This window comes from Myxocyprinus asiaticus, chromosome 45 (genome assembly GCF_019703515.2).
Source record: "Myxocyprinus asiaticus isolate MX2 ecotype Aquarium Trade chromosome 45, UBuf_Myxa_2, whole genome shotgun sequence".
Classification (NCBI taxonomy): domain Eukaryota; kingdom Metazoa; phylum Chordata; class Actinopteri; order Cypriniformes; family Catostomidae; genus Myxocyprinus; species Myxocyprinus asiaticus.
The window spans coordinates 30613175-30641118 of NC_059388.1; the positions used below are offsets into that span (position 1 = coordinate 30613175).

General features: G+C 36.9%; 2 protein-coding genes across 4 annotated transcripts in view; one reads left to right on the top strand and one right to left on the bottom strand.

Moving 5' to 3' along the window:
* si:dkey-97m3.1 (fatty acyl-CoA reductase 1) overlaps nt 1-25844 on the top strand; it is a 41712-nt gene extending 15868 nt beyond the window's left edge. For both annotated transcript variants that reach the window (XM_051688969.1, XM_051688968.1), the window contains exons 3-12: nt 11677-11852; nt 15668-15847; nt 17376-17553; nt 17891-17935; nt 18105-18223; nt 18376-18443; nt 19769-19940; nt 20108-20237; nt 22110-22237; nt 22495-25844. In XM_051688969.1, coding sequence (XP_051544929.1) covers nt 11677-11852; nt 15668-15847; nt 17376-17553; nt 17891-17935; nt 18105-18223; nt 18376-18443; nt 19769-19940; nt 20108-20237; nt 22110-22237; nt 22495-22657 — 1359 coding nt within the window. In that variant the 3' untranslated portion in view covers nt 22658-25844. The remainder of the gene's footprint in view (nt 1-11676; nt 11853-15667; nt 15848-17375; nt 17554-17890; nt 17936-18104; nt 18224-18375; nt 18444-19768; nt 19941-20107; nt 20238-22109; nt 22238-22494) is intronic.
* LOC127435448 (B-cell receptor CD22-like) overlaps nt 19782-27944 on the bottom strand; it is a 106793-nt gene continuing 98630 nt past the window's right edge. The window contains exon 15 of one of the 2 annotated variants that reach the window (XM_051688938.1): nt 19782-19924. The gene's annotated coding sequence lies outside the window, so the exon portion shown is untranslated. Of the gene's footprint in view, nt 19925-24917; nt 27914-27944 lie in introns of those variants that run through there. The other variant, XM_051688939.1, reaches the window with a different exon arrangement.

The window sequence follows — 27944 nt, forward strand, 5'->3', positions numbered from 1 at the left end:
TGAAAGCTTAGAAGCTCTTCTTTACAATGCATGTAGACATTATGACCAAAACTGAACAACTGCTTTGAAATTTGCAGAAAAATCAGAAGTGTTCCGTTTTGATAATTTATAAAAAATGCACATATTATTGTAATCAGTAAAAACATCAGACTCATCAAATAGCCACGTATCATATATTGTTGGAAAGCTCTAGAAGTGTAGAATACAAACAGCCTATTTGTTTTACTCACAGACAAAAATATAGTGAGTAATAGCTAAGTAAATGTCTTTGACTACTATGTTGATGTTGCTTATATGCCTCTTTTTCACTTATAACTTTACGAATAATAAACAGAACATAAAATCACATACCATTACTTAGAGGAGTGCCACACAAGGTAATCAGATGTATAGATCATTAGATAATCCACACAAAGCCCAATGTTACATATGGTCACCAGAAGATGGCGCCAAATACATGATACAGACTCAATGATGACTCAAATGACACAGAATGAAACTCATTCTGTGAAATCTCATTACTAAAATCATGTCTGCATGCTGTACAAACCTTTAGTCATTGTTGTGTTTGCATGTGTAATTAGTTCTTATGTACAATTATTATGTTTTATTTGTTTGGAGAGGCTTTTTGACACATGGAGACGTTTTTAGACACTAGGATAAATTATGTTTGTAATGCTATAACATTTGATTGCTTTGTTTTTCGAAGACACTTTATTTACACCCAGAGATGTATAATGTCAAACAAGAAAAATAAGAAAAAAGTACGTTTTTGGCTACATACATTTTTTGTTATTTTTCAGCAGTTTCTTTGGCTGAGAGTCTCAGAGTGTATCATAATCTACTGTATATCATTAAAATATTTGAAAAGTTTTCTTTACAATGATATCAAACACTTGATCCCTTTTTTTTTTTTTTTTTTTTTTTTTTGAGTTATAAGCCTTTCATTTTGGGTATGCCACTGAAACAGGAAATCTTTAAAAACACCTTCTTTTTACATTTTTAAGTCCGGTGACTTTTTTTCTGATCTCTTTCAGAGCTATCTTTGTGTTATACGATATTTTAGTCTTTGTGATTGGATGACATTTGATCATGTCCTGACATCGACCTTATTTGGTTAACTGAACAGGATGTGTTAAGCCTTGAATGGTTAATTGTGTCATATTGAGCTGAACCAGTACAGGTGAACAAAGGTTCCCATCGATCCATCTGTGTTTACTTGTATGTGGTCTTCAGGGCTATATCTTTATTGTTTTCCCTGAACTTGATACTTTGAAAAACCAGCCAGTGTTCTGCAGGAGAAGGTAATGCACTGCTTTCCCTAGGGCCATATTGTAAAATGCTCTTTGATTGTTGCCGTAGCAACCTGACCACAAACGCCATCCATGTTTGGTATCATTTAGAACTCAAACTGCATTTCCATACTCTGTTGTGCTGTGACCACACAATGAAACTGACTTATAGCCATGGGCATTCACACCACAAACGCCAGGAAGGGGCGTGCATTCAAGTTTTGTAACTTTAATGCAGATAAATCAGAAATGTGATTTGGCATGTGTACCGAAATAATCCATTCTCAAAAGAAAAGTGCATGAGTTTGATGAACACACAGTACACACTCATCTAAAGTGACCTCTGACAGAGTCAGACTGACCTGAGGTCTGGGCTGTAGCCAGCGTTACTTACACAGAATGAAGCTGAAGTATTATGAGACAGATAATCATCATGAGATCAGATGGACAGATTCTATCAACACTGTGGAAACTCTGACCTCTGATATAAACCCTCATTAGGGCTCATCACAGAGACAGTACCGATGCTATGTGTATGAGAGTGTGTGGGGTGCAAATGTGGGGAGAGCTTTTTTCTGGTTGTTTGAGGGGAAAAATCAAATGTAGGAAGCTATTCAATATCATCAAACAACCCTTCCATTGTATTTTTTTTAACATATTCATTATATTCTGTCCTCTACTCTTTATATACATAATTAACTTCTTAAACTCTGAAGCATTTTTGGGCAGCCCCCATCCATTTTTCACACTCAAATTTAAAGCTCATCATTTATACATAGTAACTACGTTTCCATCCAAGGATTTTTTGCGAAAACGTTTTAGCGCATCAAAATTAAGCTGATGCAAACGCAAATTATCGCTAAAAGTGTCGACATAATGTTTTTCTGTTTAACTCTAGCGCATAAACTCTATGTAGATGCATCAAATGGTGTGAAAAACTGGTTTGGAAACACTTTTATCGAGACAATTGGCATTAACGCAAAAATGTAGTGTCACATGACAGAATTTGCCCCAGTCGTTAGCCTGTGTTTATCATGACAACGGTATACAACCTTGAAAGCCAATTTATTGTACGTGATTATGGATTAGTCTTAACGACATACAGATCCGATGCTGCAAACATGACACTTCCAGGAGTGCCAACACAAATATCTCGTATGATGGAGAACAAATGATTGGCTACTGTTTGTGATTAATTTAATCGTGGTAGACATCCGTTTATTTATTAAAGTTGCTTTTTCACACCATTCAGAATAACATACAGCAGTCACGGAGTTAGCCCACAATACAAAAAACATATTTCTGTGCACAAAGATGATTTAAATTAAAAATAAATATACACAATACATTTTCAATATTTTAAATCTAACCCTCTTGACCTCGATCGCATTTGCTGAGCTTCTTCAGAAAATGTAAATTCAATTATGACGCTAAAATTTATTTTAGATGACAATCAAGTTCAGTTGGTCGTTAAAAGTTGCTGGACAAATATGCGGGACGTAATGCAGTTGTGATGGCGATGCTTTAGATTAGATGATTGTTTAAAATAGCCTCTTGAATATCAGGAATGTATCATGTATGTAAACCCTGATATTACACCGCATCAATGTTTCTTTAATAGCTGTGCACACAGCATATACACATCGATGGATGCTCCTTATATTAAGACCGAAAGTTTCCCCACTACTTGGTGCAGGTTGACAGCTTGAACAGGGCCATGACGATTTGCTAGGCTAGGCTACTGTGGACTAACTGCCTAAAACTGGTCAAATTTTAATTTCACTATTTTATTCTTTTGAAAATGTTTTGAACTGTGGTATTAGTGCAACGAAAACTTCTGAGAATGAGAGCTTTCATTTGATATATGATTTGTCTAAGTGCTATTTTAAAGATTTTATATTCATATTAATATTTCTACCACATAACCACTAGGTGGCGCTTTTTTCCGACGCGGATGTTTTAAGGCCTTATTTTGTTATTTTAAGTTACATAAATGCAAAAGTGATGGTTATCTATGAAACGTTCAGATTCTAAGCTTTGAAACGATACCACATATGCTTGACTTATGTATACCGGGACTTCCGCGATATAGCGCCATTTTTTGGACCCGCCGGCAGGTCCACAAAGTTTAACAGGTTAATAAAGACTCGCCATTTCAGTGTTTGTTTTTCTAAAAGATGAACCGTATTCTGCAGTATTGTGAATTTGAAAACGTAAAGGAATTCTCCTGGTTCAATACAAGTTAAGCTCGATCGACAGCATTTGTGGCATAATATTGATTACCACAAAAATATTTTAGACTCCTCCCTCCCTTGAGGTCACAGTGAGACACTTACAATGGAAGTGAATGGGGCCCATTTTTGGAGTGTTTAAAGGCAGAATTATGCAGCTCATAATTTTATAAAAGCACTTGCATTAATTCTTCTGTTTAAACTTGTGTATTATTTGAGCTGTAAAATTTCTTACGGTCATTTTAGGGTTTACGACGTTACATCGTCATGGCAACGAAGTTGTAAAATTTGCTGTAACATTACACAGAAAAGGCTAGTAAGCGATTTTATCGCACTAAAATCATGTTAACACATTGTTTATGTCTTGTGGCTACTCTTTTGAAATAGTGAGTATTGTAATGTTTACGGATTGGCCCCATTCACTTCCATTGTAAGAGCCTCACTGTAATCTTGATTTTTGCTTTTTTTAAAGAAAAGGAGGGGAAAGACGAGAATTTTTTTTGTGGTAATCAGTATTATGCCACAAATGCAGTCGATTGAGCTTAACATGTATTGAACCCGGAATGTTCCTTTAAATAAGCAGTGAGGTGTGTTTGGCAGATCTGAGGTGAATTATTCAGTCTAATTGAGAGAGGGATATTGATCTACCTGTGATAAAACAGCTCTCTTTCATTGACTGAGTAAACATGTTCTTACTGGATCATCTTCACTGTGATTAGACCAGAGTGTTCCTTACAGAGGCAATTAATCTTTCTTTTTTTCTCATTTAATTTAAGTCTGAATTAGTTTTTTTTTTTTTTTTGTGCTCATTTTATTTTTTTTATATTTATTCAAAGCGCATAATGCTTAGCTAATTAAATGCAAGCTAGAACACAAATATATCACTGTGTGTGCGTGTGTGTGTGTGTGCGCGTGTGTGTGTGCGTGCATGCGTGCATTTACCACAGTACTCCTCATAACCCAAGGGCACAGCAGAAAAGGAACTGAGGAAGTATGATCTCACACTCTTTCTGTCTCTTCCACACACACACACACACACACACACACACACACACACACACACACACACACACACACACGACTGTATTATTTGTGCCAGAGGGCCCTGTGGTAGACTGGTACCAGCATACTGCCACCATGTACATCTTCCACCACAGAGAAAGCAAATGTTTTTTTTGTTTTTTTTAAAAGCGTGACCTCAACAACAACTTGACCTCAATACACCATATTGCTTTTCTTTACTTCCTTTCCTAAAAAATGTTTTTTGCTGCTTGCTCAGTTTAGAAGAGTTGGGAGTGCATGAATACTTTTTGTGGTGCTTATGTAGCATTGATGATACTTTAATTTCCCAGCATGCTTTGCATGGGACTGGATAGGGAGAGTAAATGTTAAAATTAAGTATTATTTTATGCATTATTGAGCAAGATGAGAATATTATGAAATGTGTTAACTTTTAATATTCTATTATATTGGTATTTAAAAATTATATTTAGAGTGTCTGTTAGGCTGGAGGTTACTATAGAGCGCAACAGTCTGGTTAATTTATCCCATCGACGATTTGATGATCAACGATAACTTATAAACCTTTAAAGACAGACCTACCGTGAGCTACAAGGTTGTTGGTTGATGGTATATATATATATATACACACACTATCGGTCAAAAGTGTTGAAACACTTACTCATTCTTTATTATATATATATATATATATATATTATTTTTTTTTTACATTTTAGAATAATACTGCGGCAAATGAAACCCGCAAATCTCCCTTCACCCTTAAACTAATATATTTTTTTACATATTGGAATATTTAGCAATAAATGTAAAATATATTGTTTCTATACTTATAATCAATCATCTTAAATCAATATTTTTTATATATTCCCATCGATTTTTATTCAATGACATCATTCACAATGCTTCATGGGATTGTAGTCCATGCCCTCATGAAAGACAGACAGTCTTGTACCTTTGTCTTTGTTCGATTTTCAAATACTTTTTTGCCTCAAAACAAAGTTTGTGATGTTGTGATTCACCTCAGAACTGGTTGGTTTGGTTAATGTCTCACAGCTATTATGAAGGATTTAATTACAAGTCTGTGGAAGAAATGAATGGCGAAAATACTTCCGGAACCCTGAAGGCTGTGGGCGGGCGCTGTTGCTCTCGAATGTGGTGAAGAATGGCCCTTGTACTTGAGGTGGAGTATGGACGTACACTTTCACGTGATACTTAATTTGAGTGCTACTTAGCTCTATAAGCAGTCAAATTAAATTGAATGTGCAACAGTTTTACTTTCCTTTCACTTGCTCACCTGGCATATACAGTACTAATAACACTGTGTAACACATTTTTTATTGTTCCTGGGTAGTAAGTGTTATTTCCTAATTGCTTGTGCCTCAAAAGTATAGAAAATGGCTATTATTCCCCACAAACTTTGCTTTTGTGACCAGGACAGTGATATTATGAAATGTACCTATTTCCAGTGAGAAAACGGGTGAATTTGTGTCTTTTCGTTCACAACATATGAATCCAAGTTAACATGTATTTATCCTAAAGTCATATTCAAAGCCGTGCTGGTCCATAATGGTAACAAGTACCCATCTGTTCCCCTGGCTCACTCGGTGCACCTCAAAGAGGATTACAACAGCATCAAGACCTTGCTGGACGCCTTGAAGTATGATGAGCACGGCTGGGAGGTCATAGGAGACTTCAGAATGGTGGCATTCCTGATGGGTCTTTACCAAGTTTCCCTGCTATCTTTGCCATTGGGACAGCAGGGACACCAAGGTGCACTACCACAGGCGGGACTGGCCACAGCAGACCGAGTTCTCTGCGGGGAGGAACAATGTCAAGTGGGAGCCACTGGTGGACCCCCGGAAGGTGCCGATGCCACCACTGCACATCAAATTGGGCCAAATGAAACAATTTGTCAGAGCTCTAGATAAGGAGTCGGCAGCCTTCAAGTACCATCAAGACTTCTTCCCTAAGCTGTCTGAGGCAAAGGTCAAAGCCAAAGGTCAAAGCCGGTGTCTTCGTCAGACCACAGATAAAGAAGGATTTTGGATTCATATGTTGTTTTTTTCTGACTTTATGTGAAAGACACACATTCACCCGTTTTCTCATTGGAAATAGGTAAATTTCATAACATCACTGTCCTGGTCACAAAAGCAAAGTTTGTGGGGAATAATAGCCATTTTCTATACTTCTGAGGCATAAGCAATTAGGAAATAACACTTACTACCCAGGAACAAAAATTGTGTTACACAGTGTAATTAATAAAATAAAGATAGAAAATTAATTGAATAAACCTTAGTAAATTGAGTTTGACGAACCTAATGAAGTTGAATTTAAACTACTATACATAGTATGTACGTAGTTGGCTCAATAAAACTCAGTTAAAGGGATAGTTCACCCAAAAATGATCATTCTCTCATCATTTACTCACACTCATGCCATCCCAGATGTGTGTGACTTTCTTTCTTGTGCATAACACAAAGATTTTTAGAAGAATATTTCAGCTCTGTAGGTCCATACAGTGCAAGTGAATGGTGGCCAGAACTTTGAAGCTCCAAAAAGCACATAAATGCAGCATTAAAGTAATCCATAAAACTACAGTAGGTTTAATCCAAGTCTTCTGAAGCGATCCAGTCTGTTTTGGATGAGACGGACCAAAATGTAACACATTTTTCACTATAAATCTTGACATCAGCAGTCTCCTTGACGATCAGGATTTCAAGCTCTGTTACACTGCCTAGCACCATCTAGCACTCTGCACATGCATCAAGCACTAGGAAGTGTAATCGAGCTTGAAATCATGATCGTGTCTGAGACTGCAATGACAAGATGTACAGTAAAAAAGGAGTTATATTTTGGTCTGTTCTCACCCAAAACCAGCTGGATTGCTTCAAAAGACATGGATTAAACCACTGGAGTCTTATGGATTACTTTTATGCTGTCTTTATGTGCTTTTTTGATCTTCAAAGTTCTTGCCACCATTCACTTGCATTGTATGGGCCTACAGAACTGAAATATCCTTCTAAAAATCTTCGTTTGTGTTCTGCAGAAGAAAGAAAGTCATCATATCTGGGATGGCATGAGGGTGAGTAAATGATGAGAGAATTCTTATTTTTGGGTGAACTATTTCTTGAAGTAAGGATAATGACTTTGAAACTAGCCTTGTGTAGCCAGACTTAACCATCAGCATATAGTTTATTCCACTTAGACAGGAGGAAACTAGATTCTAAGAATATACAGTGAATAGCTGGGGAACATCTTTCTTGCTCGCCAATAAGTGTCCCAAACAGACCTAAAACGGAATATCTTTCAAAGATGTGATGCCACCTTGGAACACAAACCTGGCAAACTCCAGTGCACAATGTTTTAATGAAACCATTTCCTGTCATTGCATGTGTAACGGTTTGTGTGTCTATGCAATGTGTGTGTGAGTGTGTTGGCCGTTTGCTCAGGCAGTATTGCTGTGATTTTTCCGGGAGCTGAAGTTGTAGTGGTTTCATCATTTCCCAGCACACAGGGTGTGTTGTGTTTTTGTTGCCTGGCGACACAAACCACAGCAGGAAGTTTTCAGCTTCCTTAACACTTTGAAACATTTTGAAACCCTTTCACAGGTGGAGTTAAGCGATCTGATGCCTGACTTCCACTTGTACTCAATGAAAGCGTAAATGTATTTCTTTTTATTCGCTGTAGTTTGTGTGTGTTTCTCGACCTTTTAAGTGCTTTTCTGACCACTGTCTCCAATCTGTCACACAATGTGTGTGTGTGTATTGCCAGATTGTACCCTCGCCCATATGTTAATGGCAGTTATGATGAGATTTATGCAGTGAGATTATATTATTGGACTTGAGAACTTTGGCTTTATTCCTGTAGTAGTTTTTAGTGCTGCTCTTGTACATACTTTCTTCTAAATGTTTTTTTTTTTTGTGTGTGTGTTCCAAAATGGGTTTGAAACGACATAAGGGGGAGCAAATGAAGGCAGATGGATGACATAGTGAAGTGCATTCATCATTGCTACATACACCTTCGACAATATCCTCAACTCGCTAAACGAATGCGAAAGCTGATAAAATCGGCCCTTGTTCTGACACACAAACTGCTTGCATACATTCCCAGTGAATTTCCAAGCAGTTTTTCCCTGGCAAAAAGCCAGGAGGAACTGGATTGTGAAATGTCAAGTGCTTGCTTAACAAACTTTATAGTTTTTGAAGAGACAGAACTGTGTGGAAATTCCTCTTCTTTTTACATACTCCAATTATCAGCAATTAATTCCACTCGAACTGAAAAGTGTAATCGTTGACGCAAAGTTTAAATAGTTATTTCATCCGTGGGTGTTTCTGTTTTTGGTCTTTGTAAACGTAAGGAAATTTAAGATTAAAATTCGAACATGACTGACTTTGATCGCCTTTGCACCCCAAAGACGGCGTTGCATTATGTATTGACAAATACTTAATGTTACAACAATGTCAAAGACATTTTGTCATCATGTACTCACCCTCGTGTCACACTTTTATCCGATGAACACAAAAGGAAATATGTTTAGTGTTTTAAGGGGCTGTCAGTCTTCATAAATAAAAAAACACCATAAAAGTATTGTAAAAGTAGTCCCTATGGCTTGTGCCATACTTATATGATACTTCTATCTTTTGTTTTTGTCATTTTGGTGCTTTACCGACCCAGTCCCCATTCACTTTCATTGTTTGGAAAAGAACGGCCAGGATATTCTTCAAAAATTCTCCTTTTGTATTCCACAGAAGAAAGTCAGTCATACAGATTTGGAACAACATGAGGGTGAGTAAATAATATAGACAGAATATAGATGTTTGGGTGCACTGCTCCTTTAAGACAACTCTGATGTGGCATTTATTTTCCACTGAACCAAAACTGTAAACCTAAACATACTTAAAACTTTCACATTATTCCTGCCTTGCAAGCACAGCTATTTCCTTCAGAAAAGCTCCTAGTTGTTCCACTTAGATACATCTATAATAAATGCACACAGTTTGTGCTAGAGAACGAGAGGACTATTAAGACTCAACAGCTGTTAGATTAATAGCGCAGCATCTGTCCTGCTTGCGGCAGGTGCCTGCTGGTGGGGTCACAGGGGGTCGGTTATTACGTCCGTCTCTGATATACAGCAAATGATTCTGATTGGCTGCCGCTGTAGGAATGTGCCACGGTCAGAACCTTGGAATTGTGGGTAACATAAGTCATGTGTGTGTGTGTGAGAGGATACTGCGGCATCACAAATCCTCTTTTGATATCAGATTACTCTGCCAGACATCACGGCACGTTCTCTTCTGCTCAAATCACATGCGAGTGATCGCATGGAGCATTAATAACGTGCACACATGTTTCACATCACGCTACCCTGTATGAAAGCACTGCATGCACATGTTAAATGCACACACACTTGTGGTGAAAACGAATCATTTCATATAGTTGTCTTCATTACATAAATGCTGAAGATGGTGACATAATATGTCCAGGTCATATTTTACCACAAAATTAACCCTGTAAAGCCTTATATATGAAAGAACTGTCAGAAAATTCTAATTGTTTGACATTAAACTGTTTTAAGTACCATTAGACAAACTTTAAAAAGAAATCGTAAAAAGAATAATTTATCATGTGTTTTTTTTTATGTATCATATGTAATACATTCGGCTTTAAAGGTCATTATCTTCCTTTTTGTTCAGGACATTTATTATTGAAGTTTTTCTACAGGGGTAAATCTTGGGGTATTATCAGAGGACTCCCTGGGCTTTTCAGAGATACTAAATGTTTGAGAGTTTGGCCATGACAACTTCCTCTTCTTGCTCAATAAATATGGACTGAAATGTATCACAGTTCAAATACAATATGAATAAAATATAATTTTTTCAATAAAAAATTGTATCATATGTATTTTATGCACCAAACACTATACTGACTTTTAAAAAAGGGAAAATGTCAAACTTTTTTCGCTGGGTCTCATGAACTTATGGTAAGATGACATCATAACAGCTTGTAATGTAAAATAATGAGATCTTTCTAATAACAGAGCAGGCTGCATATATGAAAATACATAGAAATATATGTTTGTGGTGGGCATGAATGTAATGTAATGATGATTAAGAGATATTCCTTAAAAGCCTGTTGTATCATATTTGATGCATGGATTTCAAAGGGGGGGGGGGTTTCAATAAAATAATATACAACATTTTAACCAAGCACAAGATGCTTATATTAAGCAAATACACATTTTAAAATATCAGTAACAATATAATCATTACTGTCACTTTTAATTTATTAAAATAAGCTGTAATTTATCCCAAACATAAGAGTCACTTTTCATTTTAAATAGATCGATATAAACATTGAAACCACTTTTTCCACAAATAACCACTAGATGGTGCCATAAACATGTGAAACTTGCATACCACAGGTTGATTAGATCATCAACTTGAACAGAGAGTGAAACAGGAGCCATCAAACGCTGTGTATCATATTTGATACAAACAGCTTATAGGGTTAAAGAAAAAAAGATTAGACAATAAAGCCTATTTTTAGACCATTTTAGCACAGGATTCTTTGCATCGTGACATTAGTTTTATGACAATTAAGCACATTTTTGTTGTAAGTATCATTATTTTCAATGATCATTAGATTTTCATTACTGTAATACAGTATTTTTTACTTTATTACAGTAAACAAGTACTGTAAAACAATTTGTTATTATTTAAATCAGCATAAACTAATAACAGCTCAACAAATACTACTGCAACGTGTAAATCCGTTACAATTTCTTTAGCATGACAGTAATGAGAATAACATTTTTGTGCTTAACTGTCGTGCAAATTTTGTCACAATACAAAACAGGGTCCTATCATTTTCTTTATGCAATTATCATTTACACTTTTCATTCTGGAGTGAAATATGACCCGAACATGATTTTGAAAGGTATCAGAAGATTCATCCAAACACACTTTCTTTATTAAAAAAAAAAAGAAAAGAAAAAAAGGAAAATTATATTGATTTTGGCAATTCTATGTGAATTTAATTTAATATAATTGTCACGTTTTGTCACTCTCCACACTCTCTTTATTATTATTTTGTAACGCTGACACCAGCATGTCTATTGTTTTTTTCCCCCGCAGTTGTTTGATCGTGTGCGTGAAGATCATCCAGACTTTCACGAGAAGATCATTCCCATCAGCAGTGAGCTCACGCAGCCGGCGTTGGCCATCAGTCCAGAGGACATACAGAAACTCACTTCCTGTATCAACATCATCTTCCACTGTGCCGCCACCATCCGCTTCGACGAACCGCTCAAGTAAGAGACTTGAACTTCAACCCTCACATTACACCTACACAGTTACCCCTTTACTCATCATAAAACTGGGTGATATATTCATTATTCATAGTATAGTTAGAGTAAATTTAGCTGGCGATTAAAAACAAACAAACAAACAAACAAACAATTAAGCAAAATTGTGAATAATTGTAATCGCAATAAATGTAATAACTGACACAAGCAACAAGCTAAACATAGACTAATTTCATGTGCACTGCTTGTCTTGTGACTCTTAATTAAGAGCAATAAGACCGATGTTTTATTCAAAATTTAAACTACATATCTGTTTCAATGAAGCAATTAAAATCTCAGTCATACATTTAGTTCAATTATTCATTTGCATCGTGATGCACAAACATTTAAGGAATTCCCTGCATGATATTTGCATGTTATGAAATATACTAGTAAATAAAATAAAAAAGATATATGGAGGGAAATATTTATTTTTACTATTTTTTTATTGTTATACTGATAGGCTACATTAAAATGTAAATGATTAAATATAATTCTTCCTTGTGTTTTAGTTGAATTTTTTTTATTTTATCCCCTTTTCTCCCAATTTGGAATGCCCAATTCCGACTACTTAGTAGGTCCTCATGGTGGTGCGGTTACTCACCTAAATCCGGGTGGTGGAGGACAAGTCTCAGTTGCCTCCGCTTCTGAGACCGTCAATCCGCGCATCTTATCACGTGACTCGTTGTGCATGACACCGTGGAGACTCACAGCATGTGGAGGCTCATGCTACTCTCCGCAATCCACACACAACTCACCACACACCCCATTGAGAGCAAGAACCACTAATCGCAACCACGAGGAGGTTACCCCATGTGACTCTACCCTCCCTAGCAACCGGACCAATTTGGTTGCTAAGGTGACCTGGCTGGAGTCACTCAGCACGCCCTGGATTCGAACTCGTGACTCCAGTGGTAGTTAGCGCCAGTACTCGCTGACCTACCCAGACCCCCCTGTGTTGTAATTCTTAAACATTTTGAATCACAATGGTCCACATTTTTTGTAGTTTATTTTTTTAGTTTTCCCCATTAAAAAACAAATTCAATTTTTCACCCTTTTGCAGATGTACATGTCTGAAATCCAAAAAATAGTTATATTTATTGCATTATTATTTTTAACAATAGTATATTATTAAAAAAAAACAAAAAACAAAGATTTGCGAATAATTAAAGGTACGTTTCTAGTTTCAACATTATTTGTACTTTAGCTTCATACTATGTGACCCATTGAAAATGGTTAAACTTAAACAATTTTTTTTTTTTTAATTATATTTATTTATCACACATTATATGTTTGCACATATACAGTGAAATTCTTCTTTTTCACATATCCCAGCTAAGCTGGGGTCAGAGTGCAGGGTCAGCCATGACATGGCGCTCCTGGAGCAGATAGGGTCAAGGGCCTTACAGTGGCATCTTGGCAGTGCTGGGGTTTGAACCCCCGACCTTCTGATCAGTAACCCAGAGCATTAACTGCTGAGCCACCACTGCCCCCCCCCCAATTTATAAACAAAGCCCCATTTCACTTGGATTTAACCATATAGGGCCCCTTTAAAATTAAGATACAAAAAGGAAAGTTTGTTCTGAACCAGAAACTTAAAGGGTGTTAAGATATCTTTAATACTTTTAGAGTTATGGGCACTGCAACTTTTGGAAAAACAATTTTTTAAGTAAAACATTTTAGTTTTCAAAAATACAGTCTTTGGATGGATAAACACAACGTTTGAAAACATAGCTTTTTCATTAGTGAAAGAAAATGATGGCCAAATCTGACCACAGGGTTTATTAGTTCAACATTAGCTCTGTCTTGACCCCTACATACTGTGAGGAGCACAATAACAGCGACACTCGCTGAAGAGAGAGAGAGAGAGAGAGAGAGAGCTTAAGTAACAGAGAGCTTGTGTCTCTGACGGAGTAACAGGTGTTACACAGTTGGATGAGTGAGGAATAAATAATGAAGCACTGACTCCATAGAATAAAAAAGAATAAAACCTCATAATCCTCCATTATACAAACATCCGTTCTCAAGGTCATGACTTATGACCTTTTGCAGAATTCTCTTCAGGAAAATAAAAAAGTGCATTAGTAATGTGTTGTTTAAAAATCAACCGGAAACATTGTTCGCAACTCAATTTACTTCCGTAATGTGACGTATTTCCAAGAAACAGGATGTTCAACAAGAATAAAAAATGTAGGACGGGACTTGATTTTATCCATAGGGAAGTGATTGAATAGTGAAAAGTACTCTCTAGATGAATGGTAGTTGGAGGGGAGGGGTTAAAAAATAAGAGGGCTTGGTGACATCATCCAAAAATGAAAGCAATTTCAGAGGCGGAGCAAGTTATTACTTTTTGATGATTTTTTTTTGTTGAAAAATTTAACCAGGAATGTGTGTTAAAGTAGTCAAATTATTTTTTACCTACCTTATGTGTAAGGGTGTTCCTCCAACTTATGTCCCAGGGCTTAATTCTTATTAGCAATAACAGAGTTATATATAAAAAAAATTCTAACATGAAGGTCTCATTACTAAATTGCAACTTTTCATCAGGCCTTCATTTATTTTTCATACTTTTCAAATGATTTCAATATTAAACTATGAAAATCCATTATAAAAAATATTTATAAAAATATAACGTTTAAATCTAAGACAATCTAAACTTTGAGGGAAATAAACAATTAGTAATTTCTATCAGTTTTGGCGTCATTTCCAGCACACCAAACAATTTTGCCCCAATTAAGTTTTTTCAAAAGTTAGTGTACTTGTTTTTTTTCTCCTCAATTTGGAACGCCCAATTCCCAGTGCGTTTTTAAATCCTCGTGGTGGTGTAATGACTCACATCAATCCGGGTGGCGGAGGACGAATCTCAGTTGCCTCCACGTCTAAGACCGTCAATCCGCGCATCATATCACGTGGCTTGTTGAGCGCGTTACCACGGAGACGTAGTGTGTGTGGAGGCTTCACGCTATTCTCTGCGGCATCCACGCACAACTCACCACGTGCCCCACCGAGAGTGAACCACATTATAGCGACCACGAGGAGGTTACCCCATGTGACTCTACCCTCCTTAGCAACCGGGCCAAATTGGTTGCTAAGGTGACCTGGCTGGAGTCACTCAGCACGCTCTGGATTCAAACTCGCGACTCCAGGGGTGGTAGTCAGCGTCAATACTCACTGAGCCACCCAGGCCCCCCCAGTTAGTGTACTTGTTGACCAAGTGGACAAAAGTGTCAGTGAAGAGCATGCTTGAGATGAAATATGAGACAAATGATGTTTGATGAAATCAAAGAAAAATCAAGGTAAATATAAATTTTTATTGGGCCTTTCTTAATATGTAATTTTGCAAAATTATGCAAAAAGTGTGAGAATATTATTTAATTGTGTATATTTAGGATACATAAAATGTTAGCTATGAAATTAGCCTAGAAAGACAAGAGTCTGTCATTTTTATTTGACAATGTTAAATTTAATTTCCAGCACAGAATTCTATTAAACACAATACAGAATTTAAAATGTGCTGGAAATGACACTCTGGTGGGAATTTTCAAGACAAAAATGATATAAATCTCCTGTGATGCATGTACACTGTTGGACATTGTTAGAAGACTAATTAAAAAAAAAATTGATTTTTTTTTTTTAACAAGACTAGACTTCCACTGTGCTGAAAATGCCTGAAGTTGAAGAAACACCCATAACTGTTTGTTCACTGTTGCAGTCTGTTGTGTTGTATGTGATGTATGTTTGTTCCTGTATTCAGCCGTGTGGAATGCGTGTGTTTCATGCAGGCATGCATTGCAGCTGAACGTCATCGCTACGCAGCAGCTCCTCTCTCTGGCGAAGCAGATGCAGCACCTGCAGGCGTTCATCCACATCTCCACCGCATATGCCAACTGCAACCGCAGACATATCGATGAGGTCGTCTACCCGCCGCCCGTTGAGCCCAAGAAACTTATTGACTCGCTAGAGTGAGTTCAGTTTATTAACATTACATGAAACTGAGTTACAATATTAATGGTGGAAGTGAACACATTTATCAGTATGATATGCAATTTTATTAAGCCATTGTTACCTGGAGCACTTTCTTTGCTCTTAAACATTGTGCAACAAAATATGGTGAATTAATGAATTAGTGCTGCCATTTAAATATTTTGATGTAAGCAACAACAAAGCCGTTTTGGCATTAAGAGTGTTACCATTTCCAAGTTACCATCTCGTGTTTACAGTAATTCAGACATGACGTGAACACAGCATAAAATCAAGGTACTAAGAAGTTTTTTTTACATTTTTAAAATCGATTTTAAAAAACTATTGGCCAATTAATCGATTATCGGCCTTTTCCATGACCTTAGTTATCGTATCGGCAAAATTCACTATCGGTTGAACTCTAGTTTCAATATATTTGGACATACCATTGTGAAATTAGGGTTTGTTGAAAATATATTGAAACTAGAGTTCAACCGATAGTGAATTTTGCCGATACGATAACTAAGGTCATGGAAAAGGCCGATAATCGATTAATTGGCCAATAGTTTTTTAAAATCGATTTTAAAAATGTAAAAAAAACTTCTTAGTCTTACCTTACAATGACAGGCATAGACATAGAGGCTACAAGAGTCCAAAATGAATTAAAAAAGTTTATTGTGCAACCTAAATCCCAATAATAACCAGAAAAGACGAAGATTTGTTACATAACTTTTAAATATAAACAAGCCCGAAATACTCTGTTACAATGCTCTATATGTAAGTATTTACCAAGTAAAGATTTTTATAGCCTAAAAATTTGCCAGATGAAGGGTTTTGTGTATAAATTTCATTATATGAGGTTTAATGAGGATTAATGGTATAACCAATATATCAGTCTACCTGAGATTTTTGCAGATAACCGATAGTTCTAAAATGCAACTAACAGCACAGATAAAATGGAAAAGCTGATATATCGGTCTGCCTGAGATTTTTGCAGATAACCGATAGTTCTAAAAGGAAACTATCGGCACCAATAAAAAGGTAAAACCGATATATCAGTCTACCTGATATTTTTGCAGATAACCGATAGTTCTAAAATTCAACTATCGGCACCCATAAAATGGTAAAATCGATATATCGGTCTACCTGAGATTTTTGCAGATAATGATAGTTCTAAAATGCAACTATCCGCACCGGTAAAACCGATATATCGGTCTACCTGATATTTTTGCAGAAAACCGATATTTCTCAAATTCAACTATCGGCACGATAAAATGGTAAAACCAATATATCGGTCTACCTGAGATTTTTGTAGATAACCGATATTTCTAAAATTCAACTATCGGCACCAATAAAATGGTAAAACCGATATATCGGTCTACCTGTAACTGAAACTACATAAAGGTGGAAATATATTGAAACAAGAAGACAATCAAAAAAGTAAAACTGACTAAATATTATTTGACTCCGACAAGGCATATTGAATTAGGTTGCTTAATATTATTGTGTATTATTTGTCTTTTTGTGTAGATGGATGGATGATAGCATCGTCAATGACATCACACCACGACTAATTGGCGACCGACCCAACACGTACACGTACACCAAGGCGCTGGCGGAGTGTGTGGTGCAGCAGGAGAGTGGCAAACTCAACATCGGCATCATCAGACCGTCCATCGTAGGTGCCAGCTGGCAGGAGCCCTTCCCAGTGAGTGATGGATCTGCTGTCAGAGTATAATAGTTTTCTCAATGACCTCCTGACCTCTCTTACAAACTCTGAACTATCTAACTGTCAGACCTGTCTGAGTACTGGTACCACAAATTCATGTTTTATAGCAGACAGTATATTTATAATATAGAAACAGTTTGTACTCCAAAGGAATGTTAAATATTACACACACACAATCTTCTGTTATTGGATTTATCGGCTTCTCCAGATGTCGTGCACTCAGTAATGTGAGCATTTCAATATACAGGAACTGATGTGTGAATTGTTTTGGCAACTTCCTCTCTCAGCAGTTGCCTCTTTTTTGTTTTTATTACAGGGCTGGATAGACAACTTCAATGGACCAAGTGGCATCTTCATTGCTGTATGAAAGAATCTGCCTTATTTAATTAGTCTGCATCTCCAGTAATCATTTAACAGCCTCTTAAACGCCTCAATGAGTCTTACAGGCATATGGTGCTTTTGTTTTGACTGTTTGTACAGACTGTTTGATTAAACAAATGTATAAACTGTATTTGTATGTATTGTTGTAGGCAGGAAAGGGAATTCTGCGCACCATGAGAGCTAGTAATGACGCTGTGGCGGATCTAATTCCTGTCGACATGGTTATAAACCTGACGCTGGCTGCTGGGTGGTATACCGCAGTACACAGGTGAGCACTGACACACACCTAGCATAAACAAGACACTCTCTCTTCATTTGTTTGAGACTAATTAGCTTGAAATATCTCTCTTAATTTACATATTTCTGTTGAAGAGGGTCATGACAGATAGAGACTTCATAATTGTAATCTTCACATTGCAGACCAAAAACTGTACTAGTGTACAACTGCACAACAGGCGGCATTAACCCCTTCCACTGGGGCGAAATTGGTACGTAACGCCTTTTTTAACACTTTTATGGTGTTCGGAATACTACACATTGAGCTGACTGCATACTGGACAGTATGAATGGTATACTGCGTACTATTTGTAATTTATAGTATGTGAAACAGTACACAACTACTGTATATTAACTACTTTTTTAGCCATTTTGGTTCAGTATGTTTCCCCATTATTTTTTTAATTAAATCCTTCATAAGTGTTTTAAATCATGAACCAAACAAACCAGCTCCTAGGTGAATCACAACATTACAAACTTTAATTTGAAGCACAAATATATATATGAAAATCGGACAAAAAGACAGATGTACAAGACTGTGTATTTAATGTCTTTACTGAGGGAATAAACTACAGTCCCATGCGAATTACGTAATCGAATTAAAAATGATGAAAAAAATATACAAATATTGATTTAAAGTTGTTGGTTTTAACAACTTGTTGGGGCCTGGGTGGCTCAGCGAGTAAAGACGCTGACTACCACACCTGGAGTCTCGAGTTCGAATCCAGGGTGTGCTGAGTGACTCCAGCCAGGCCTCCTAAGCAACCAAATTGGCCCGGTTGCTAGGGAGGGTAGAGTCACATGGGGTAACCTCCTCGTGGTCACTATAATGTGGTTCTTGCTCTCGGTGGGGCGCGTGGTGTGTTGTGCGTAGATGCTGCGGAGAATAGCGTGAAGCATCCACACGCACTATGTCTCCACGGTAACGTGCTCAACAAAGCCACGTGATAAGATGTGCGGGTTTACGTCTCAGATGCAAAGGCAACTAAGATTCGTCCTCCGCCACCCGGATTGAGTCACTACGTCACCATGAGGACTTAGAGTGCATTGGGAATTGGGCATTCCAAATTGAGGAGAAAATAAAAATAAATAAATAAATAATATATATTTCTAAATATTCAGAAACAGTGGCAAGAAAAAGTATGTGAACCCTTTGGAATTAGCAGGCTTTCTGCATTAATTGTTAATAAAAAGTATAGACAAACACAATGTGCTTAAGCTAACAACACACAAACAATTATAATCTTTAAACATCCCATTAAACATTTACAGTGCTGTGGAAAAAGTAATTGTATTATCTGGCGAGCAAAAATCGCTTAGAAAAGTGATAGCGCACCTCTCCTCAACAAGCTGCATGATTTGTGGTATCATTCACGTCAGTGTGAACAATGACTTTTTTTATAAGTGACAGCTTGCATTATCTTATAGTTTGCTTTAGCAAATACTACTGAATATCTGAAACGCTGCTAAATATCAGAAGTAAAATGTCATATTTAAAGTGCCATTGTGGATTTACATATTTATATTTGCTTCTCAGAGCATCACGTGATGTCCACATTCAAAAGGAATCCTCTGGAACAGGCCTTCCGTAGACCCAACGCCAACATCACCTCCAATTACCTGATCAACCAGTACTGGATCCTCGTTAGTCACAAGTTTCCTGCCCTCGTCTATGACTTCTTACTGCGACTGTCTGGACAGAAACCACAGTGAGAACTCTAGAGTGTCATAAGTGTACACTAATTAAATATATCATGCTTACAGTATCCCCAAAAAACATTTGGGCACTAAAGTCACTGGAGTCTGAATGTCATTGCATTAGATTACATGTCATTGAATGTTAAGAGATACGTTTGTGCTTTGTGTTTTCATTCAGAATGATGCGTATTTTCAACCGGCTGCACAAAGCGATCAGTTTGCTGGAATACTTCAGCAGTCAGGATTGGGAGTGGAACTCCGACAACATGACGATGCTGATGAGTCAAATGAGTCCAGAAGACAGGAAGGTAAATTTTACACACTTTCCCAATTTGCCTATTGTACTTTATTCTTAAAGTATGTACTTTGCTGGTGATCGAAAGCAGATACTTTTGTGTGTAGCAAAAGAGTTATGTAGTGAAACAAAGCTACAACTTCTACAACAGACCCAATTCGACAGGTCCCTCCTTTATTTAAAGAGCACCTATTATGATTTTTAAACGTGCCTAATTTTGTTTTAAAGGTCTCATCCAATAGATTTACATGCATCCAAGGTCAAAAAACACTTTAATTTGCTCATAATTTAAATTGCAGCATTATCTTTTTTTTCCCAGTGTCAAAAACGACTCGTTCAATGATCCGTTCTAAAGGATTCATTCTAAACTCCTCCTTTCAGAGATCCTACTCTGCTCTGATTGGTCAGATGTCCCAGTCTGTTGTGATTGGTCTACCGCTTAGTGTAGTGTTTGAGGGCGGGTCAAAGCTGTTCACGAGCAGCCAATGAAGACCAGAGGCGGGTTTTTTGTTACCAAATTACGTAGGTTAGTACAGGAAGTAAGTCTGGAATTACTGACGACTCGTTTCAGGTGTTCAGAATCGGTTCTTTCTTTTGGGTGTCAATAACTCCATTTGTCGTGCACTTTGGTTTTTGAAACTTTGCAGACTTTTTTACATTCACAAACAGCTATATAACACACTACATGAAAGGTAATATTTGAAAAACCATAATAGGTGCTCTTCAACAAAAAAAAAAAGAGGAAAAATCATGGGTTACAATGTAAAACTACAGTGATACAAAAGTATTGCTACAAGATGTAAACATACATGGTAATTGGAATTTAGTGTGATACAATTTAAATTTTGCACATAGGCATCATTTACAGGTGGGACATGTCCATACCATTTTTTGCCTTTGCCAGTTTTGTCCCCACCACTTTTTGACACAGGTTTCGTCAGGTAAGTGTCTAATGCAGAAGAAACATCTCCAGTTCTTTAGCAGAAATGTGTATTTCATTAATGTGTTATAAGTGGCAGTCCGGCACTGGAGTTTGTTATTTTGAATGTTATAATGAGTGCTCGTTGAGGCTGTTATCAGTGGCATTAAGTGACAGCGGCGGCAAGGTTCTCTCATGCATGTAGACACGCATTCGCTGCTTTCCACTGAAATCCCCGCTCATGAGTGTTCCCGCTCATGATGCATCCAGTGTACTGATGCAACCTTCCTTTATCGAAGTAAAATTGTTATCAAATAATTATGTGACATTATCAAACCAGTAAAAGATTATTTGACATTATCTGCTTATAACCTAAAGCCTGAAATATTAAATAATAATCGGAAAATGCATTTTTAAAAATGGTTTTCTGAACCATTAAACAAAATCTAATATATATATATATATATATATATATATTATTTTGAATATGTGATTTTTACATATCTATATATATTTTTTTGTTGTGGTGGGCATGAATGGAATGGAATGCAGAATGAAAGATATACATCAAAAGCCTGTTTCGATGTGCTTTTTCAATAAAATAATGTACAAAATTTTAACCAAGCACAAGTTGCTTATATTTAGCAAATACTTATTATATATTATCAGTAACAATATAATCTTTGTTGTCACTTGTACTATATCAAAATCAGCAAAAAAATTAAAACAATTCTACCTCAAGAAATGCACAGAAACAGTTGGTGGCGGTTGATATGTACTACATTGAATACATCAGGATTATCAGCAAAATTGATTAATGATTAAAAATAAATTTCCCCACCACTTTTTTAAACGAAGTGACGCCCATGATTTTGCACAATAACAACAACATCAAATTTTGCACACAAGAAGTTGAGGTAGTACTGTGTTTACTTGATCATGTCACTTCTCTTTGTGCTCTTTCAGACCTTCAACTTTGACGTACGTTATCTGAACTGGCCGGAGTACATCGAAAATTACTGTATCGGCACCAAGAAGTACGTTCTGAATGAAGACATGTCCGACATTCCTGCCGCCAGACAACACTTGAGAAAGTACGTCTTTTAATTAGAGATGCCAATGTTAAATACACTCTCAGCATCTGTTTTATAATGCTTGATTATAATTACTTATTATGCCTTGCAGATGCTTTTCTACCAGTGTGACTAACAAGAGAGTGCAAATAGAGTGCAATTCTGACTAATGCAGTCTGCATGATGCACACTTAGTGCCAAGTTCATTTTGCATGTGGCATCAGGTTAGCAAGCGTGTTGAATTGTTGAATTATTAATTGTCTCTGTCCTCTTCACAGGCTGAGAAATATCCGATACACGTTTAACACAGTGTTGCTGGTGTTTATCTGGCGAGTCTTCATCGCACGCTCGCAGATGGCACGGAACATCTGGTACTTCGTTGTGAGTTTGTGCTTCAAGTTCCTGTCATACTTCAGAGCGTCTAGCACGCTGACACAATGACCCCAGACCACAGGAAGTGTGTACCATGCTCTGGGTACAAGAGAGGTGTCTTCAGCCAATGACACACACTCGATCCACACTGGTGTTTTTTTAGCTTTCCTCCCCGGTTGCTTGTCCAACCCAACTCCTTAACGCCCTCTTGATGACACGTCCACTATTTTTAAAGTTGTCTTCTTTTATAATGACTGTTCTTAATACCAATTATAAATGCAACTACGATTTACAGTGTTTCTTCACGTTTGATCGCCATCCAAAGTCTGGAGACGTTGCCTTTTGAGTCTTCTGATGATTTTAGCCTTCTTGTATACAGACAGTGTTTCATCATTGGATGTTTTTTTACCTGGAGCTTAAACGAGTGAACTTTGAGGTTATCCATGATTTACCACTAAAAAGCTTTGGTGATTTGGCGTGTGTCTGTCTTTTGTCTGTTTGTTTGTCTGTTGTGTGTCCTTTCTGTTCTAATACCATTTAATCAAGCCACAAAACTCTTTTACTATGGTGCCATGTGGCACAGCAGCCTACAGCAAGGACAGTCAACAGTTCGACATTTTGGTTTTGTTTTTGTTTTGCTTTTTACATTTAGAGGGAAGGGCGAAGTATCTGATGCATATATAACATGCCACTTTTTTTCTGTCATCGCTATGAGTTACTACAACTATATGTCCTTCAACCTGAAGTAAAAAAAAGGAATTACTGCATAAAGAAAATAAAACCTTTTTTATGACCATTACAATTTTTTCTTAATCATAAAAATAAAATTTTTTTACGCATAAAGTTTTACGCATTTAAATTTCATAACAAAATTCCATCAAATTGAATTGAGTAAACTTTAACAAATAACTAAAAAAATAAAAGCTCTAAATATTTAGTTTTATTAATAAAATTTGGTTAAAAATTTCAGAATGGAATTTTGAATTTTGATGGAATTTCTTTTATGAAATTGAAACGTGTAAATCGTAAAAATAAACCAAAATATTTTTTTTAGTGTTTACTATAAAACATAATTTTAAGATGTAAATTTCATAAAATTCCATCAAATTGAACAGAGTAATCTTTAATAAAATAAAATACAAATTAAATAAATATTTTAAGATTTACTAATTTAATTATGTTAAGCATTACACAATTCAGGTTCATGTAATTTGTTATTAAATTGAAATGCATAAATCTTAGAAAATAGGCTAAAGATTTAGACAAAGAAGAGTGTTGGTCCAAACAAAAGGTTTCATTTTCTTTATAATCAATTGAATTTCTTATTTCTTTCTTTTGATTTTGGGATGTAATATGACCTGAATGTGTTCCTAACAGGTTTCGTGAGATTCACCTATTTATGTTTGTCAGTTTGTCTGTATAACAGAACACCGAGCATGCGACATATGCATCTTTTTTTTTTAGTTAATTTTGTGAGAAGAATATTCGAATAGTCTTCAGATGGGCATACGGATGTTTCCTTGATGTGTATATATTTAAAAGTATATAAATATATTTCTTTTCAGATAATATACATGAATGTACAAATGTATACTTGCGAGGGTGAATCAAATGGCTGGTTAGACAGTCTATTTCCAGAAATGACTGAGAGCTTCCCATATTTTTTAAAGAAAAGGGAAAAATGAAGAAAAAATACTGTGAGGTACACGGAGGTACTGTGTATCTTGAAGCGTTGAGTCTTGATTTCAATGTCTTTTTACTAACTACAATTTAAAGTGCCCTATTTTGAATTAAAAGGGACCGTTTTTGAAATCGGTCACATGACACTGGCCAACCATCAGACTTATTTTTGTTTAAAGTCAACCTGAAATCAGAATTGACCTTGTTTACTGTCTTAACGCACATTCCTGATTCTATCTGTGCATGTTGTTCCACAGAAAATAATGTTTGTCTCCGTAATCTTTTATCAAAATATATTAACTTGCTTCACCTCTGAAACAACCTTCCTTTTCGAATGACACTGTCAAACCCTCTTTATTTTTCAGTGGTGCCACTCTACATTTTTCCTCATTGAATTTTCTTTTTCCTCCGAAATGCATCACATTAATAAAGTAAAATGTGTTGTGAACATACTTTCATGTTGACTTTAACATCAACCCTTAAAATAAGAGGAAGTTTTGCTTCCTCAAAACTAACACAAAGATATTTAATAAGGGAACGTCCCTAAAAAAAACTATTTAAAAAGTTCTCGTAGTGTAGAACGACTCTATGCAGCATGGCCTGAGGTTCTTCCTTTCTAGATACACTTTTGCTAATTCTGTTATTGGTAATTTAACTAAATTTCTGAAGCACGTTTATTTACATTTGCTATTTAACGCTTGTGAGATAAACCAAAATATGTGTATTTATAAAGTTTTCTGAATCAACTGCTCTGCCAGTGGTAAAATATAAAATCGACACCCAATATTCCAACTTTAATACAATTTTACAGCATCCAAATGGCACGATTGACACTATTTGGACAGTCTTACAAGTCTTGCTCTAGTGGAGTTATTAACTATAAAAACAACAGGCAGGGTTTTCATTTTTGTACACTGTCCTCTTGTGGTCTATTGCCAAATTGCATTTTTAGATTGCAGTTTTTAAGAAGTGTCTGCCTACCTTTTGTCTGGTCTTTTGTATGTTTTGCACACAGTATTTATCAACAACAACAATAGCGCGTCTTCCTCAGCTTAGTTGTGAGTCTTTTGAACAATAGGCGAAAGGTCATTTTACATGCAATAAGGGAAGCTTGTTTGGTTTTCTGCACATTCTGCATCAGTCGAGAAAACACACACACTAAAATATCCTCTTAGGACTAACAGAGCATTCCAGAACATGAAATACACAGCCATGTTTTCTACTAGAATCAAACACCTTGATGTCTTAATAATGAACACCCCTTGATTTTAGCCAAGCTGAGCTCTACTGCCAATGTGATATCTACAATCTTAAATGTTTATGCTCTGCCACAGAGACATATGAAACATGTTTTTACAACATAATTAGTGTTGTACATGAGGTATTATCTAGACCAGTGGTTCTCAATTGGTTTTACTTCAGGACCCAGGTTTTACATTAGACCTCATTGGACCAATGGACCTCAAGTGGGGACAAAAAGCAAAACCATAAGACCCTATCAGGACAGACCTGTGAGCCATTATAGGGTCATAACCCACCAGTTGAGATCCACTAATCTAGACTTCAGCTCTTTGGAGTGGAGTACTAAATTTACTGAGTTGTATTGGTTTATTTGAGATGTATTGATGTAACTGTGGTGTGTTTTCACCTTTAAGTTTTCTTTCTAATTCAGAATCTACAAAAAGGCCATGAGAAGGCAATAAAAAAAAATGTCTTTATGAAAAACTTGTCTTTTCTGAAGTTGTTTCCTCCCCTTGTCACATGTTTAGCATGTTTGCTTTTTACATACAGGATTTACGCAGCAATGACGTAGTTGCTAACGTGGACTGCGGTCTTCCTCTACTCAACACTTGTCTTTGGTCTACATTTTGTTCTGTCAAACTTGTCAGGTTGAGATCCTTTAATGAACTGTACTTTGATCAGTGTGCTTGACCATTTGTTGCAAAGAGTTCATGAGAAAAATAAAGAGAAATTAGTTCACGTGTACTGTATGTCTTAATTGCACATAGCACGAAGACACACTGATCAGTCACATTTTCAACTAATAATCAGCTAGAATAAGTCATCAAAATGAAACGTGTTGCAGATTGGCCTACAATAGCAGCAAAATAGCGCCCTCAACTGACAACTGGTATGAGCAACATGGCATAAAAATGGCATTAAGCCTCAATAATTTGCTGAAGCTACTACAATACAATAAGAACGCGCAAAATGATTGACAGGTCGAAAGTGTCAGAGACCGCAGACCCATTTTTGTTTACAGAGTCTAGCTGTCACGTAGACCGGTGAGATATCTCACGACACTTATTTCATTAATTTATTTCAGGGAGTAGGACATTTTTTTTCATACCTTTCCATGAAAAAATCACTTGCAGCACCTTTAAAACAAGAAAACAAAATAGTTCGGAAGAACGAGGAACTGGTAAGAGACACGAACAAACAAAAGAAAATTTTACAGCAGAGCTTTGTTGCTAAATACACTATATTGCCAAAAATATTCGCTCACCCATCCAAATAATTGAATTCAGGTGTTCCAATCACTTCCATGGCCACAGGTGTATAAAATGAAGCACCTAGGCATGCAGACTGCTTCTACAAACATTTGTGAAAGAATGGGCCGCTCTCAGGAGCTCAGTGAATTCCAGCGTGGTACTGTGATAGGATGCCACCTGTGCAACAAGTCCAGTCGTGAAATTTCCTCGCTCCTAAATATTCCACAGTCAACTGTCAGTGGTATTATAGCAAAGTGGAAGCAATTGGGAATGACAGCAACTCAGCCACGAAGTGGTAGGCCACGTAAAATGACAAAGCGGGGTCAGCGGATGCTGAGGCGCATAGTGCGCAGAGGTCGCCAACTTTCTGCAGTCAATCGCTACAGACCTCCAAAGTTCATGTGGCCTTCAGATTAGCTCAAGAACAGTGCGTAGAGAGCTTCATGGAATGGGTTTCCATGGCTGAGCAGCTGCATCCAAGCCATACATCACCAAGTGCAATGCAAAGCGTCGGATGCAGTGGTGTAAAGCACGCCGCCACTGGACTCTAGAGCAGTGGAGATGCGTTCTCTGGAGTGACGAATCACGCTTCTCCATCTGGCAATCTGATGGACAAGTCTGGGTTTGGCGGTTGCCAGGAGAACGGTACTTGTCTGACTGCATTGTGCCAACTGTGAAGTTTGGTGGAGGGGGGATTATGGTGTGGGGTTGTTTTTCAGGAGCTGGGCTTGGCCCCTTAGTTCCAGTGAAAGGAACTCTGAATGCTTCAGCATACCAAGAGATTTTGGACAATTCCATGCTCCCAACTTTGTGGGAACAGTTTGGGGATGGCCCCTTCCTGTTCCAACATGACTGCGCACCAGTGCACAAAGCAAGGTCCATAAAGACATGGATGAGCGAGTTTGGTGTGGAAGAACTTGACTGGCCTGCACAGAGTCCTGACCTCAACCCGATAGAGCACCTTTGGGATGAATTAGAGCGAAGACTGCGAGCCAGGCCTTCTCGTCCAACATCAGTGTCTGACCTCACAAATGCGCTTCTGGAAGAATGGTCAAAAATTCCCATAAACACACTCCTAAACCTTGTGGAAAGCCTTCCCAGAAGAGTTGAAGCTGTTATAGCTGCAAAGGGTGGGCCGACGTCATATTAAACCCTATGGATTAAGAATGGGATGTCACTTAAGT